At 54.2% G+C, this 13,013-nt stretch overlaps 3 protein-coding genes across 3 annotated transcripts; 2 read left to right on the forward strand and 1 right to left on the reverse strand.

The window, feature by feature from the left end:
• Positions 1-288: 288 nt before the first annotated feature.
• On the forward strand, positions 289-1,396 carry GCG54_00003664 (uncharacterized protein; the record flags this gene model as incomplete). Its single annotated transcript, XM_045403734.1, has 2 exons — positions 289-933; positions 995-1,396. The coding sequence occupies 2 exons, from the start codon at positions 289-291 to the stop codon at positions 1,394-1,396; spliced, it is 1,047 nt and encodes a 348-aa protein (XP_045271074.1).
• A 1,106-nt stretch (positions 1,397-2,502) lies between these two features.
• GCG54_00003665 (uncharacterized protein) lies at positions 2,503-4,323 on the reverse strand (the record flags this gene model as incomplete). The annotated part of the gene is made up of 4 exons (XM_045403735.1): positions 2,503-3,312; positions 3,368-3,584; positions 3,640-4,140; positions 4,205-4,323. 4 exons carry the CDS (start codon positions 4,321-4,323, stop codon positions 2,503-2,505), a joined length of 1,647 nt encoding a protein of 548 aa, XP_045271075.1.
• A 3,703-nt stretch (positions 4,324-8,026) lies between these two features.
• On the forward strand, positions 8,027-10,040 carry GCG54_00003666 (Bilirubin oxidase; the record flags this gene model as incomplete). The annotated part of the gene is made up of 2 exons (XM_045403736.1): positions 8,027-8,169; positions 8,225-10,040. The coding sequence occupies 2 exons, from the start codon at positions 8,027-8,029 to the stop codon at positions 10,038-10,040; spliced, it is 1,959 nt and encodes a 652-aa protein (XP_045271076.1).
• Positions 10,041-13,013: the final 2,973 nt, after the last annotated feature.

Here is a 13,013-nt window from a genome sequence, read left to right on the forward strand (position 1 = left end):
GCTGGGCGAGTTGCCCAGAGAACTTGAGAATAACTGAATTGATGCTTGTGATCTCTATCCAGGCATATCGAGACTCAAAGACATAAATAACCATTGTCTGCCATTAGGTCAACCTCATCATCACTCACAAGCTCATCACATCAAACATCAGCACCTTCTACTCATCACAACAAGCATCATCACTTTTACTCAATTCAGATCAACACAACTGTCTTCATACCACCTCCTCGATCTTACCCTCATTCTCGTCTCCCCAGCACCTATCTCTCCCGCAACCACACCCTCAAGATGAAGTGCTTCTCCGCAATTCTGACCACCGCGTCCCTCCTCTCCTCCGCCCTCGCCGCTCCCGCCCTCAGCCGCCGCGACGAGCCACAGCTACAGCAAGTACAAGTCGTCTACCAAGAATGCGACACCGCAACCTCCGTCGAAGTCTTCTCCAGCGGCACCGTCGTCGCTGAGGCGTGCTCCAACACCCTCGACACGGGCTCCTTCGCCGCGCTCCCGATCAAGTTCGCCGTCGACCGCACCGGTGCCGGCACCGTCACGGTCGGGTCCACGACGTACAAGATCCACGAGAAGAAGGATATATCCGGGGGTATTGTCTGCGGGCGGCTGTACGACGGCGGCGAGTCCGTGGTCTCGTGCGACATTGAGGTGCCGGCGGGTATGGCGTTCCAGAGCTTGAGCAGGCGCCATGAGTGTATCCCTGATGGTGAAACCACGATGGCGAGGGCGTTGCGTATTCGCAACCCGGAGCAGGAGTTGCAGGCGCGGTATATTGCGCCGATTCCGTTCCTCACCTCAGGTGAGACGGACACCAACACCGACAAGCGGGAAATCGGAAAGAGGCAAGGGTGCTACCCTCAGAAGTGGACTGAGCTGGTTGGGGACGGCAACCCTCACCAGAACTACTACCATTCCCAGATCACTGTATGTCCATAACCTACAAACAAGAGCTCAGGGACATGTAACTAACAAGAGACCAACACAGGAAAACAACGAGTGCGGCCTAGCAACCTGCTCCACCGGCACCGAGACCTCCAAGTCCGTCTCCGTCGGCTGGAGCATCGAGACGGGCGGCAGCATCAGCGAGTGGATCACCGGCGGCTTCTCCGTCTCCGTCTCGTGGTCCGCCGCCGTCTCCCAGGGCTGCGAGACCGAGCCCGGCAACACCGTCTGCCAGTGGTACCGGACCGCGCACACCGCCTACACCGTCCGCGCCGGCACGACCAACACGTGCAGCTTCATCCGGTCGCTGAGCGACCCCATGGTCCTCCGCTCTCCGAACACGAACAACGCAGGCGGCGGCTACTACTGCGTTGTCGGGGCCCAGTTCTGCCGCAGCTTGGGCTCTGCTTACTGGGACTTTAACGGTCGTGCTGGTGGTCCTTGAATAGGGGAGAAGATGGTTTGGTGTGACTACGATTTGGGGACTTTCATGTTCATGGGTTAGATGATACCCGCCGCTAGGGGCGAGAGATGGTGGAGAGGGGAGTTACTTGTTTACTTGCGACTTTGTCACTCTTAAAATTGTGTTTACGCGTCATTGCATGTCTTTGGGTCTTGTTCTTAGAAAGCAAATCGAATTCACTTTATTCTGAACCAACTCCGCCTCCTGGTATCGAAAGAAATGACCATGACCGTGGCTGATATACTCTATTCTTGTTATGCTGAATCACTGACACACCCCATCTCTCATTTCCACATCAACGCCATGCTGACAGATCACACGTGCGCCAAGTATGCTTAAAGCATTGTTTTTTTGCATGCCCTTTTCTCCGAATGACTTAGCTCGTTCTGATTCACCACTCTATTCATATACCCATCCCTAGACTAACATTGATACCCCTTTCTCAGAGCACGCCCATGGGAATACTGCCCCTGGGGTGGCGACGGCGGCCAGACGATTTCGGTTCCGTGTCTTTTCTCCGCGCATTTTTCGCGCGCTCCGAGGCTATAGTCAGCCACGTTGTCGCGTCAAAATGGAAATGGGAAGTTTTGACGCGACGGCGGGTGTGGCTCGGGCTTCGGGCGATGCTTTAAAAGTTGCTAGCGGCGGTGTGGTGGTGGCGTTTCTGACCACGACGAGAGTCATTTCGTGGATGGGCATGACAGATGATTGACAAAGCAGATGTCAAGACTGACTTTGGGGCGAGTAGCGCTTCAGCTCAAGTCTGAGTATGGTGAGGTGGAAATGATACGTCGGGAGCTAAGAACGTATGGTGAATAGATGAAGGAAGGAGACCTGGTGGTAGACCCAGGTAATATGATTTTTACGGTGAATGACCACCTGGAGGTGAAGATGAAAATTAAACAGCGAAAGTATGAACCAACGGATGCGGATGTTCAATGGTGACGGTGTAGAGAAGTTATGTCATAATAGTCATCATTCATAAGGGTCTATGGTCTATAGGTATACAGGTATACAGTAGTCGAAACACGAGGAAAGAAGAGAAGAAAAGGAAACCAGCTGTCACATCCAAATCGAAGCAAACAACTTTACCAGTTGGTCCTCGAGGCAGATCCGCCCAAGCTGCTGGTGCAGGTGACCCTGGTCGGCTGCTTGATCTTGTTGCCGCTAAAGTTCCACACACCCTTGCCAGTGTTAGCGGCGGTCATGGACAGGATGGAAGTGCCGTCTTTGTTGGTGTAGGACATCTTCATGTTGACGAGGTTGTCATTTGTGTTGCTCGAGATGCACTGGACGGTGAGAGTGCCACCTCCGGAGGAGGCCCAGTTGGAGGAGGTTGCGATGGTGACCGTGTCGACGGGGGGCTTGCTGGTCGCAGCTGCTGCGGCAGAGCTCGTGGAGCTGGGTGTGGCAGCAGGCGTTGTAGCAGGGGTGGCGGGAGCAGCAGCGGCAGGTGGGCACTGGGAGTTGTCGAAGACGGCGACACCGGACTGGGGGAAGGGGTCGAGGGGGCCCCAGAGGTTGCCGTCGGCGTCGCGGCCGAGGCCGTTGATCATCCAGCCGTAGCTGCTGAAGTCGTGCCCGGTCGGGGCCCTCCCGGGGGTCGAGTCCTCGGGCTGAATCCACTCGGTGACGGGGGTGACGTAAGAGCCGGCGGGGATGCCGTTTGTTGTGGCGTTGTTGTTGAAGTTGGCGGCGGTGATGTAGTACTCGCGGGCGTAGAGAACCTTCTGGCCGGACGTGGTGCGGTATTCGAACTTGTTGCGCGGCTCGGTGTTGGGGACGTTGACGGTGGCGATGTCGCGGTAGACGGGCTGACCAGTGCAGCGGTCGTAGTCGATGGCTTGGATCTTGATTGGGTTGACGGTTGTTGCGGAGTCGGAAGTGTAACCGACGAACTGAGGGGAGGTCAGTTGGTGTTTCGTTACTAAACGTGGTAGAGTGAATACTGACCCTAGTCTGAGCGACCTCTTGGTTGATAGTGTCGGCTGTCCAGACACCAATGTTTGCATCTTCCATGCGAACATATGTTGGAGTGCCAGTCGTGGTGATTTGGATGTTGAAGGCTACCAGCTCGAACACCACAATCTTGCCACCAGTCTGGTAGCCAGAGAAGGTGATGAAGTCGCCGGCAATCAAGGGAGCCATGACGTTGGCGTCCACTGCTGGGCTATTAATGGCGTTAGCGAGTGGTAACAAGGCGAAGAGAGGATGGCAAGACTCACATGGATCCTTGCTTGAGACCGGGACGGTTGCTCATGGGGCACAGGGGGTCGCTTGCGCTGCGCGGAACGCACATGGGGAAGCCAGAGAAGGAGCTGACGCTGGGGTTCACGTCATCCGCGGTGAAGAAGGGATCAATGCCCAGGCCCGCGTTTCCGGCCGAGTAGACGGCATTGGGATCATTGATGCGGATGGTGACTGAAGTGCCTCCGACATTCACGGTGATGTCGCCGTTGAACTTCGTCTCAGTGATGTAGCCACTGGATGTTGTCGTGGCAAAGGGGGAAATTTCTACTTGTGCAGCTACTGCATTCTTGCCACCGACGATGTTGCCGACGATGGAGCACTCGTAGCCCTTGTAGCTGCCCGCATTTGCCACAAACTTGGGGAAGGGGATGAATGCCGCTGGGAATGTGACCTGAAGGTTCTTGGGGACGGTTACTGTCTGGCCATTACATGTGATGGAGCCGCCAGAGTTGAAGGCTGTGCCAGTAACAGATGCGCTGAATGATGTTGGTTAGCATTGAAAATCCTGCCAAGATTTCACGCATTTTGGGATGCACTCACCCCTCGAAGGCTCCGTCGATGTCAAGAGGGACATCTGCTGTGGTGCCCAGCTGGGCTTGAACCGCTGTGAAGGATAAAGTCGCGCCAAGCGCTGTGTAGAATAGAGACTTTGAAAACATGGTGAAGCCGAAGATCCAGACTGAATCCAAGTGGTTGTGTAGAGAAGATGGTGTAGTGGATAAGTTGGGTGGAGAAGGAATTTCGTGTTTAATTTCGCGATCAAACTCGAGTCTTATGAATTACCTCGAGATGACTGCCAGAGCGTGTGATTGCCACGCGTTGCTCTCGTTCGCACAATGGCACAATGCTCGAGGGCCCAACTGTCTGAAACCTGCCGCTGGGCCAATCTAAACGCACAAAGGGCCAAGAATGTGGCTGCCATGGAGAAAGGATTGGGCCCAAGTCATGACTCCTTTGACGAGAACCTTCATACCCCAGAGGGCGGCAAGTGGGGATCATCGGCCACTAGGCTTTTGCTGGTTGGTCCAGGACCGAGAAGAGGACCACGATACCGGATGCCGAGTCTAGTGATTGTGCTTATGCACATTTTTATACGGGCGTGTTTGTGTGTTTGCATGAGCTGATATGCAGTCTGCACTGCAGCCCGGGATTCTCAGCAGGCGGTGATGCCGCGCGCGGGATTGACGACGGCCAGACTATTCACAGTCCATGCGCGGAACACTAGAAACACAAGTTCAGGTTAGTAGTCCTATGCAGATCTCCACAGCATCCACACCATCATGTGCGGAGATGAAGGATCTGGACCACTTGCCTTGCATAGAAGGAGGGCTGGACAGCTGAAGAGCTGGTAAAGTATTGATCACGGGCTGGGGAGATGAGGGTTCGCTAAAGCTGACCCATCTTGTCGACAGCATTGCGCCTGAAGTACAATGATCATCGCCACATGAAGATCGCATTTGTTTGTGGCAAACAGAGGCTCTTTCTCTGTCAAAGATACCCCTGAGTATCCCCGTGGTTTGGCGAAACGTCTGCTGCGTACCGTTGGAGAGCGAGACACTTTGTGGCAGGCGAGACAAAGAGTGTCAACGCCTCGATATCTCTTGAAAAAAATCCGAATGAACGGTTCTCGTATCCACAACGTTTGGGGTGAAACGAGGATCGCTGGGGGCTTAGAGACACATCGGCCTGTGGGATGGCCATTGAAGCCAAGGAACAGATCGCGTGGCCGCATTGTTCAGATCCGACAGGCCGGGACGCGGAGAAGTGGGCACGACAAAGGCCGGGATGAGTCGACGAGAATTCAAGGTTAAACGGTTCAAGGTTGATAAACCAGGCCCTGGACTGGGGTTTGCAGACACAAAGCGCCGAGGGATACGGTCTGGCGCGGTCGAAGTTGGTTGAAGTCGTCGGAGGATTGTATCCGTAATGGTTAGCGGCGTCCTCCCAGACCAAAAGAGGAGGGTGTGGTGGACCCTGAGCCTGAGGGCTTAGCTAAGAGGGGAAAAGAGCCAATCATCCGAACTACATTTTAAGCTTCGTAAGCGAGGCCCGCTGTCTGAGCTGAGGCGGTAGCGGGAACTAGCGGCTTGGCGTCAGCATCCCGGGGGCGGCAGGGACGAACAAACTTGGGGAAGGAGCAGCCAGCGTGCCAGCCCAGGCACTTTCCACAGTAGGGCCAGGCACCTCGCACCTCAGGCAGCCCCTGGTAGGCAGCTCGTCACGACTTGCCCCCCTCCTTCCTCGTCCCGTCCTTCCCCCATCCACCTCACGCATTCCTCTCCATCCCATTCCATTTCCGGCGTCATCGCATGGTCCTCTCTTCATCTCCCTCTTCCAATTCCGGCGACTTCTTCAACACTGCCTCCACGTCTACAATTTCACCCCTGAGATCAGACTACACGGCTGGAAACTTCAGACGAGATGCATAGTCCGAACTTCCATTGTCCTTTTTCATCCGAAACGTACCGTTCTGCTGCAGCCCGCAGAGCCTCCTCTAGTACGAGATATCGTCGACTCATCGCATCATGGACGGGAACACGACATGCAGCAAGATGCAGCTACATCGAAGAGGCGCACGATAGTCTCGTCAGCTTGGCATTCGACTCGAGGAATCAAACTAGCCGACTCCCACCCGCATCGTGCTGGCCTGTCGTTTACCTCTCAACGAACCTTCACGCCCAGCTGCCAGGATTGTCAGCGTGGGAGACGTCGGGGCCAGAGTCAGCCTGTCATCATTGACATGAGGATGGCCCGAACTGCGTTGTGGCTGCACCAGCCGACGCGGGGGACCACCACTCGGGTTCGTTGGAAACCGGCCGAGTCTCGTCAGGACCTAATCTTGGGCATCACTTCCCAAGTCACCTGGACCAGGCACCAGATCGACCGGGATGTCCGCTTTGCGATGCTAAACCCGCCTTGTCGAGGCACCATGCAGAAGATACGATGCAGCTCTTGTCGAGATCGAGACCATTGGTTCGGGGCTCAAGACCCCTGGCTGTGCGACTGTTGAATCGGAGCCTGTCATTCGCCCCCGCTCACCGAGGCAACGCTTCTCGCATCTGCCGACCCAGTACCATGGAGCTCTTGCAGATCAGCTCTGCCTTCTATCGATTATTCCATGTGCACCGACACCCATGCCATCTGCGGCCACCGGTGTTGACGCTCAAGCCTACCTGCCCACCCTGTGATGTCCCAGAATAACCTTATGGAGGTCTTGACTTGCGCTTTTCTTAGCGGCTTGTTTCAACAATTTAGGCTCACGCTATTGGGGACTCGCATTGTCCAGATTTGGTTGGAGGCTGAGATTGCCACAACGGTCTGGACAACAAGGAAAATCAGCATCCTCAAAGAGATGCCACGCTACCTCGGTCTTATTCCCGTTGTTGCTTAGCGCCCGAGTCTTGGTCGGCTTGTATCTTAACTCCAACATCGGCGCAGGACCACTTGCTCGGCACGCAAACCTCATCTGTCAGGTTGATTCCGGATTTTGCACTATCCGCCAGTACGTAGTGCCCTTCCGTACCGCGTTCCCGTTGCTTCTACAACCGAACTTGCATTAACGTGCAGCAGGTGCCCTCAAAGGGCATGTGCAACCGTGGGCTGAACCTCCATTCGCAAGAGACTCATCCACGAGAAGTGGCTGGGACTCTTCCAACAGCTGCTCGCCTGCAAGTGAAGGCGAGTTACCCCACCATTCATCCCGTTGGGTCGGCATGAGGCTGCTGAACCAGAGTCCCGGGTGGTCGAAGTCCATGCCCCACAATCGCGCCTCCAGCTGAGGACTTGCAACCGTCGCGTTATCCAGGTTGTCTTTGACTGTTTCAACGATCACCGTTGGACTCTTGTTCTTTCACAACGATCCAACGTCGACTCCACCGTCATCCAGCGTCGCATTTCAGGTTGGAGGACTAGGCGCCAGCCCGTCGCGCCGCAAGCCTCCTCATCCCGCCATATACTGCTGTAGCTGGCGAGGGAGGCCCAGACTAACACCCGTCTTCCTCCAAGGGGCTAGCTCGGGACTTCCGTGCGAATATCGACTGTTCGAGATGGGCCGATGCTTCTCCATCACGAATAACCGCCATGATGGCTTTCCTTCCGCCGCGCGGCGTGCCCTTGTGGACGAAGACTCGATCGAAACATCCCGAGCGGGCCGGGTATAATTCTTCTCAAGCATTGATGCTCATCAAGAAAGCAATTAAATACCCTGGTCATTTCCGCCTCATCCGGAAATTCTCCCCATCACTCTCATCGACAACCATCCAGTCCTCTCTTGACACATTCAAGGCGTCGCCACCCGTCTTGGCCAGCACTTGTCACTAACATAGCAGCTCTTGGCTTTTGCCCTTTCATCTTCTATCCATCATGGTTTCCCTTTCAGTTCGCCAGTCTCTGGCAATCCTTCTCACCCTTGCCTCCGATACTCTTGCCAAGGACTGGCTCAGCCCTGAGTACACCTGGCTCTATGAGTTCCCTCTTCCCATCCCTCCTCAGAAGCAGGACAAGTTGTAAGTCCACCAATATCTCACTTCGAGTCTCGGAATCGCTTCTAACTCCATGCAGCTCAGACAACCCTGTCATCAACCCGGTGACGGGCAAGAAGATGAGGTACTACGAGATCGAGATCAAGCAGCTTAGCCAAAAGGTGTACCCCAATCTGGGCAATGCCACCCTCTTTGGATACGACGGTGTCTCCCCCGGTCCCACCTTCATGATGGAGCGGGGCGAGGAGGCAGTGGTCCGCTTCACCAACCATCACCCGAGCATGAACAACTCTGTCCATCTTCACGGTTCATACTCGCGCACTCCTTGGGACGGATGGGCAGAGGATGTCACCAAGCCTGGAGAGTACAAAGATTACTACTACCCCAACAACCAGGCTGCACGAACCCTCTGGTACCACGACCATGCCATCGACCACACTGCAGAGAACGCCTACTATGGTCAGGCCGGCGCTTACATTCTCCACGACCCTGCTGAGGATGGCCTTGCTCTTCCCACTGGATATGGCATCTACGATATTCCTTTGATCCTGTCTGCCAAGCAATACAACCCTGACGGCTCCTTGTACTCTCCCGCCAACGAGACCACCAGTCTTTATGGCGATGTAATCCATGTCAACGGACAGCCTTGGCCATACCTGAAGGTTGAACCCCGCAAGTATCGCTTCCGCCTTCTCGACGCTGCCATCTCCCGTACTTTCCTGCTTTATCTCGAGAACAGCAAGGGAGAGCGTGCCGACTTCCAGGTAATCGCCTCCGACGCTGGCCTTCTGACCGGCCCCCAAAAGGTGCAAGAGCTGTACATCTCCATGGCTGAGCGCTACGAGATCGTCATCGACTTCACCAAGTTCAAGGGCGAGAACGTCACTCTTCGCAACACTCGCGGCTTTGCTGCCGACCAGGACTTCCTCCACACTGACAAGGTCATGCGTTTCGTTGTGGGTGACCAGTCCGTCGGCGACAAGTCCGATGTTCCCTCTTCCCTCCGCAACGTTCCTTTCCCCAAAGATAAGACCGGAGTTGATCAGCACTTCCGCTTTGAGCGTACTGGTGGTGACTGGCGCATCAACGGTGTCACCTTTGCCGATGTCAACAACCGTGTTCTCGCCCGCCCCAAACGTGGCACCATCGAGGTTTGGGAGCTTGAAAACAGCTCTGGCGGCTGGTCCCACCCCATCCACATCCATCTCGTCGACTTCCGCGTCATCAAGCGTGTCAACGGCCGCGGCGCTGTGATGCCATATGAGTTCCAGGGCCTGAAGGATGTCGTCTGGCTCGGACCCGGTGAGACTGTTACCGTCGAAGCCCACTACGCCCCCTGGCCCGGTGTGTACATGTTCCACTGCCACAACCTGATCCACGAGGACCACGAAATGATGGCTGCTTTCAACGTCACTGTCCTCGAGGATCTTGGATACACCGAGGAATACTTCGTTGACCCCATGGAGAAGGAGTGGCGCGCCAAGCCGGAGACCTCCAATGCTTACAACTACGACTCGATCAAGTCCCGCATGCAGTTCATGGCCAACTACCAGCCGTACAACAACGTCGACGAGGTCGAGAGCCGCCTCGATGCCTACTGGCCCACCAAGACCTTGTCTACTTCCACCATCGCGGCTGCCAGCTCCACGCCTGCTGCGGTCACAACAACCCCTGTGTCTTCTTCTCCTACTTCCACCATCACCGCCAAGGCCACCACAACAATCAAGGCGGATGATGACAAGGGCGGAAAGAACAGCACCAAGGACAGTGGCAAGGATAGTATCAAGGACAGCGGCAAGAAGACCACCACCACTACGAGCAAGAACAAGCGTGGTCTTCGCTTCCGCAATGCCAACATGCCGATGCCCAAGCGCACTGCTGCCCCTCAGGCTTGAGATGGCCATGATGGATATGAGCTTTTTCTCCATTCTTTCCTTTTTCTTTTACGATCTTCACGAATCCTTCATTCTTTATAGATCATAGACTTGCGAGATACTCCCCATTTTAAGACTATTTCCTTATGGAGGCGGTGGAGATATGGCATGGCCTCGTATTTTTAATGTTGTATATCATTCGTTCATTGAGATACCTAAGCAATCAGCTTACATTGGAATTTGCGATCCTGGCGATTTGAATGCATGTGCAGTTTACGGACTGGCTTCATCTATCGATCGGAATCAATTGTTTCCTCCAATCATATTGTTACGCCCAACCAATCCTTTCTCTTGTGTCTATTGACTTTGAGTAAAGGTCGATTCTAGTCACTGGCTGATGTGAGACTTCATTGATTAAGAGTAATATCGATTGATTTCCTAGTACTTGGATATGCATTGCGGCAACTAAGTGGTCTATGGTTCGGCTGTAAATCCGAATGGCATCATACACGTACCCTCCATGCTAGGTAGCCAGACTGCCAGGAAACCCGTAAGCTGCCTTAGGTTATGTAGGATGAGAGGTGGGAGGATTTGGGCGGGTCAATGGGACCCGTATGGTTGGGTGCTACCCGAGTGAAGACACGAAATCTTCTCCCGCTCAGAGCTTGGCCTGTCGGGCCTGCCCAGTGCCGGTGGTTTTGAATACGTCTTACCTCCACTATGGTTTCTATCGACAGGTAGTGTAGAGGGTGGATTGGGGCTACACGAAAGAAAATCGGAGACACCTTACGGATGACTATTCGACGGGACTTACATCAATGTGCTGCGCCCTCACCATTTTTGCACTTACAAAGTACTCCGAGTGCCTAAATCAAAGTCTACGATATGCACGTTCGTTCCCAAACCCCAGTCCAATCCCCCCTTCCGATTATCGTGTCGAATGCCTGACCTCAGACTGGATTCGGTAGGGCGGCCCCGTGACATCTCATTGGCCAATGAAGGATCTCATGTTGTGAGATCCTTCTAGCAGTGATCTGGAGCACACAGTAGACATCTTGGTAACCGCAATACCCTCAAAGTGCAAATTCGGGTCAAAGTGCAACTCTGAAGGCTGCCCCGAATTTTGCCCATACAAAATTCCAATCCAATAGCATACATCTATGCAAATTGCAACAATAGGTCCTCTCCGGCTATTAGTGATACTTCAATCTGACCTACAGTTGATTTATACCAATTTATCATCATGCCTATTCCTTCACTTTTGCAGCTTGTCTACTTTCACAGCAACACTCTCCTCCCTCAGACAGCTTGCGCCAGTCAAGACGGAGGGCTCAGGGGCGTCTGCTCCCCGCCTGCCAGGATTGTCCAACAATGGAGTCTTGCACGACTGAGCTCTACAGGGAGCCGTCTTACGCCTGCCTCTTTCGTTGCGCATCCTCTGACAGCGGATATCATTGCAATTGGACTTGAAAGTGATGGCGGGATTCTGCTAGCAGGTTTTCAAGGTCTGTGGGCCAGCGAGGCATCTTGGAGAACGCTCTCCGCCATCTGGGGCGCGCTCAATTTTGGCAAGCCGCGAGCCTATAAATTTCTCCGCGATGTAGCTAGATATTGCTGTTGCTTCATTCGCAAAGCAGCCGTCATAGTCACCAATACAGCAGTTGCGCGATATTTCTCTTCTTTTCTTCCCAAGTCCTCATCCGCGGAAGATTGTGCACGTCTCAAACCATCAGAAGCGCGCCAAAGACTCGCCAGTTCGCCAATCCTACGATGACCGACAGGCCACAAAAGTCAAAGTATTCCGTGTAAGCCGAGATCTCCCTTGATCAGAGCACGTCGGCCCGCTAGCCAATGATTTCACAGAGATGGTCCGGCCAAGGGATCTCACAAATACTCATCAGACGATTCCGCGAAGACCCATGCAGAGCGACGACAAGCCAAGTTCGAAAGTGCCCCTGACGGATCTGTACACCACGTTTCCCACCAGAGCTCACGCGCCCGAGCCAGCAAGAAGAAGCACAGACTGCAGCGAAGACCAAGACCAACGAATTTGAACGGCGCTTTCAAGGTCACTCCTAGATCTGATCAGAGTCTTCCCGAAGACGACAGAACAAGGGTCCGAGTCGTTGAGGGGGACACTGAGACGCGAATGTGGTGACGCGGTGCTCTAACACTGGGTGTCGCGTTTCAAGGCTCAAGGCCTAGAGACAGATACCAACTTTCTCCATTTAATTGCAAGTCTCGTTATCCAGGATAGGATAACGCAATTGTAATTGGTTGTTGGCGATGGGCGTTTAGGAGGAGATGGCATGTCTAGCGCGACGTTTTGGGGACTGGGGCGTTGATCATCGAATCTGTTTTGACTTTCCAAATGACATCGATGACCTGTGCAATGTTCCCGTTGTGAATTAGGGGCATGCGCAATCGCGTGTTGCCGTCGGGTGCTTCAATTTGAGTAGCTGCCCAACCCCATAAAATTTACTTCACTAGAGCGACATGCAAACTCCGGCGATGAACTGACCCAATCGCGGCTCTTCAGCGGCTTCGCAGGTTAGGTAGGCTTAAGTGCGGGATATCCAATCGGGGCCAGTCTGGAAAATGGCCGGTGAGCTCCGGGTAGCGGAGCCCGGGGCGGGACAGCGGTGTTGGATAAGTGGGGCAAGATCGGTGGCCGTTTTGGCTCTCCGGGCGCGCAACTCCCTTTCCAGTGTGAGACCCAGATGATCGGTGATGCCTGTAAGAAAGCTGTAAGGCAGGCTTAATTGTTCCAACAGACTACAAAATAACACTGCCTAGTTACTGAACATCCGAGGAGCAGCACTATCATTTAGGGGCTATTGAGTCTCGCACCCGTGCCAGTGAACTGACTAGATGAGGATGCCTTCCCCTACCACTCAGAAGCACGAAAGAGTGAAGCTGTCTTTCGGGTGTGTGCAATACGTCCCATTTATTCGGTGATGCGTTTCATGCAATGAGAATCCAAGGCACAGTTGT

The sequence above is a fragment of the Colletotrichum gloeosporioides genome (genome assembly GCF_011800055.1).
Source record: "Colletotrichum gloeosporioides strain Lc1 chromosome Unknown consensus_5, whole genome shotgun sequence".
NCBI lineage: Eukaryota > Fungi > Ascomycota > Sordariomycetes > Glomerellales > Glomerellaceae > Colletotrichum > Colletotrichum gloeosporioides.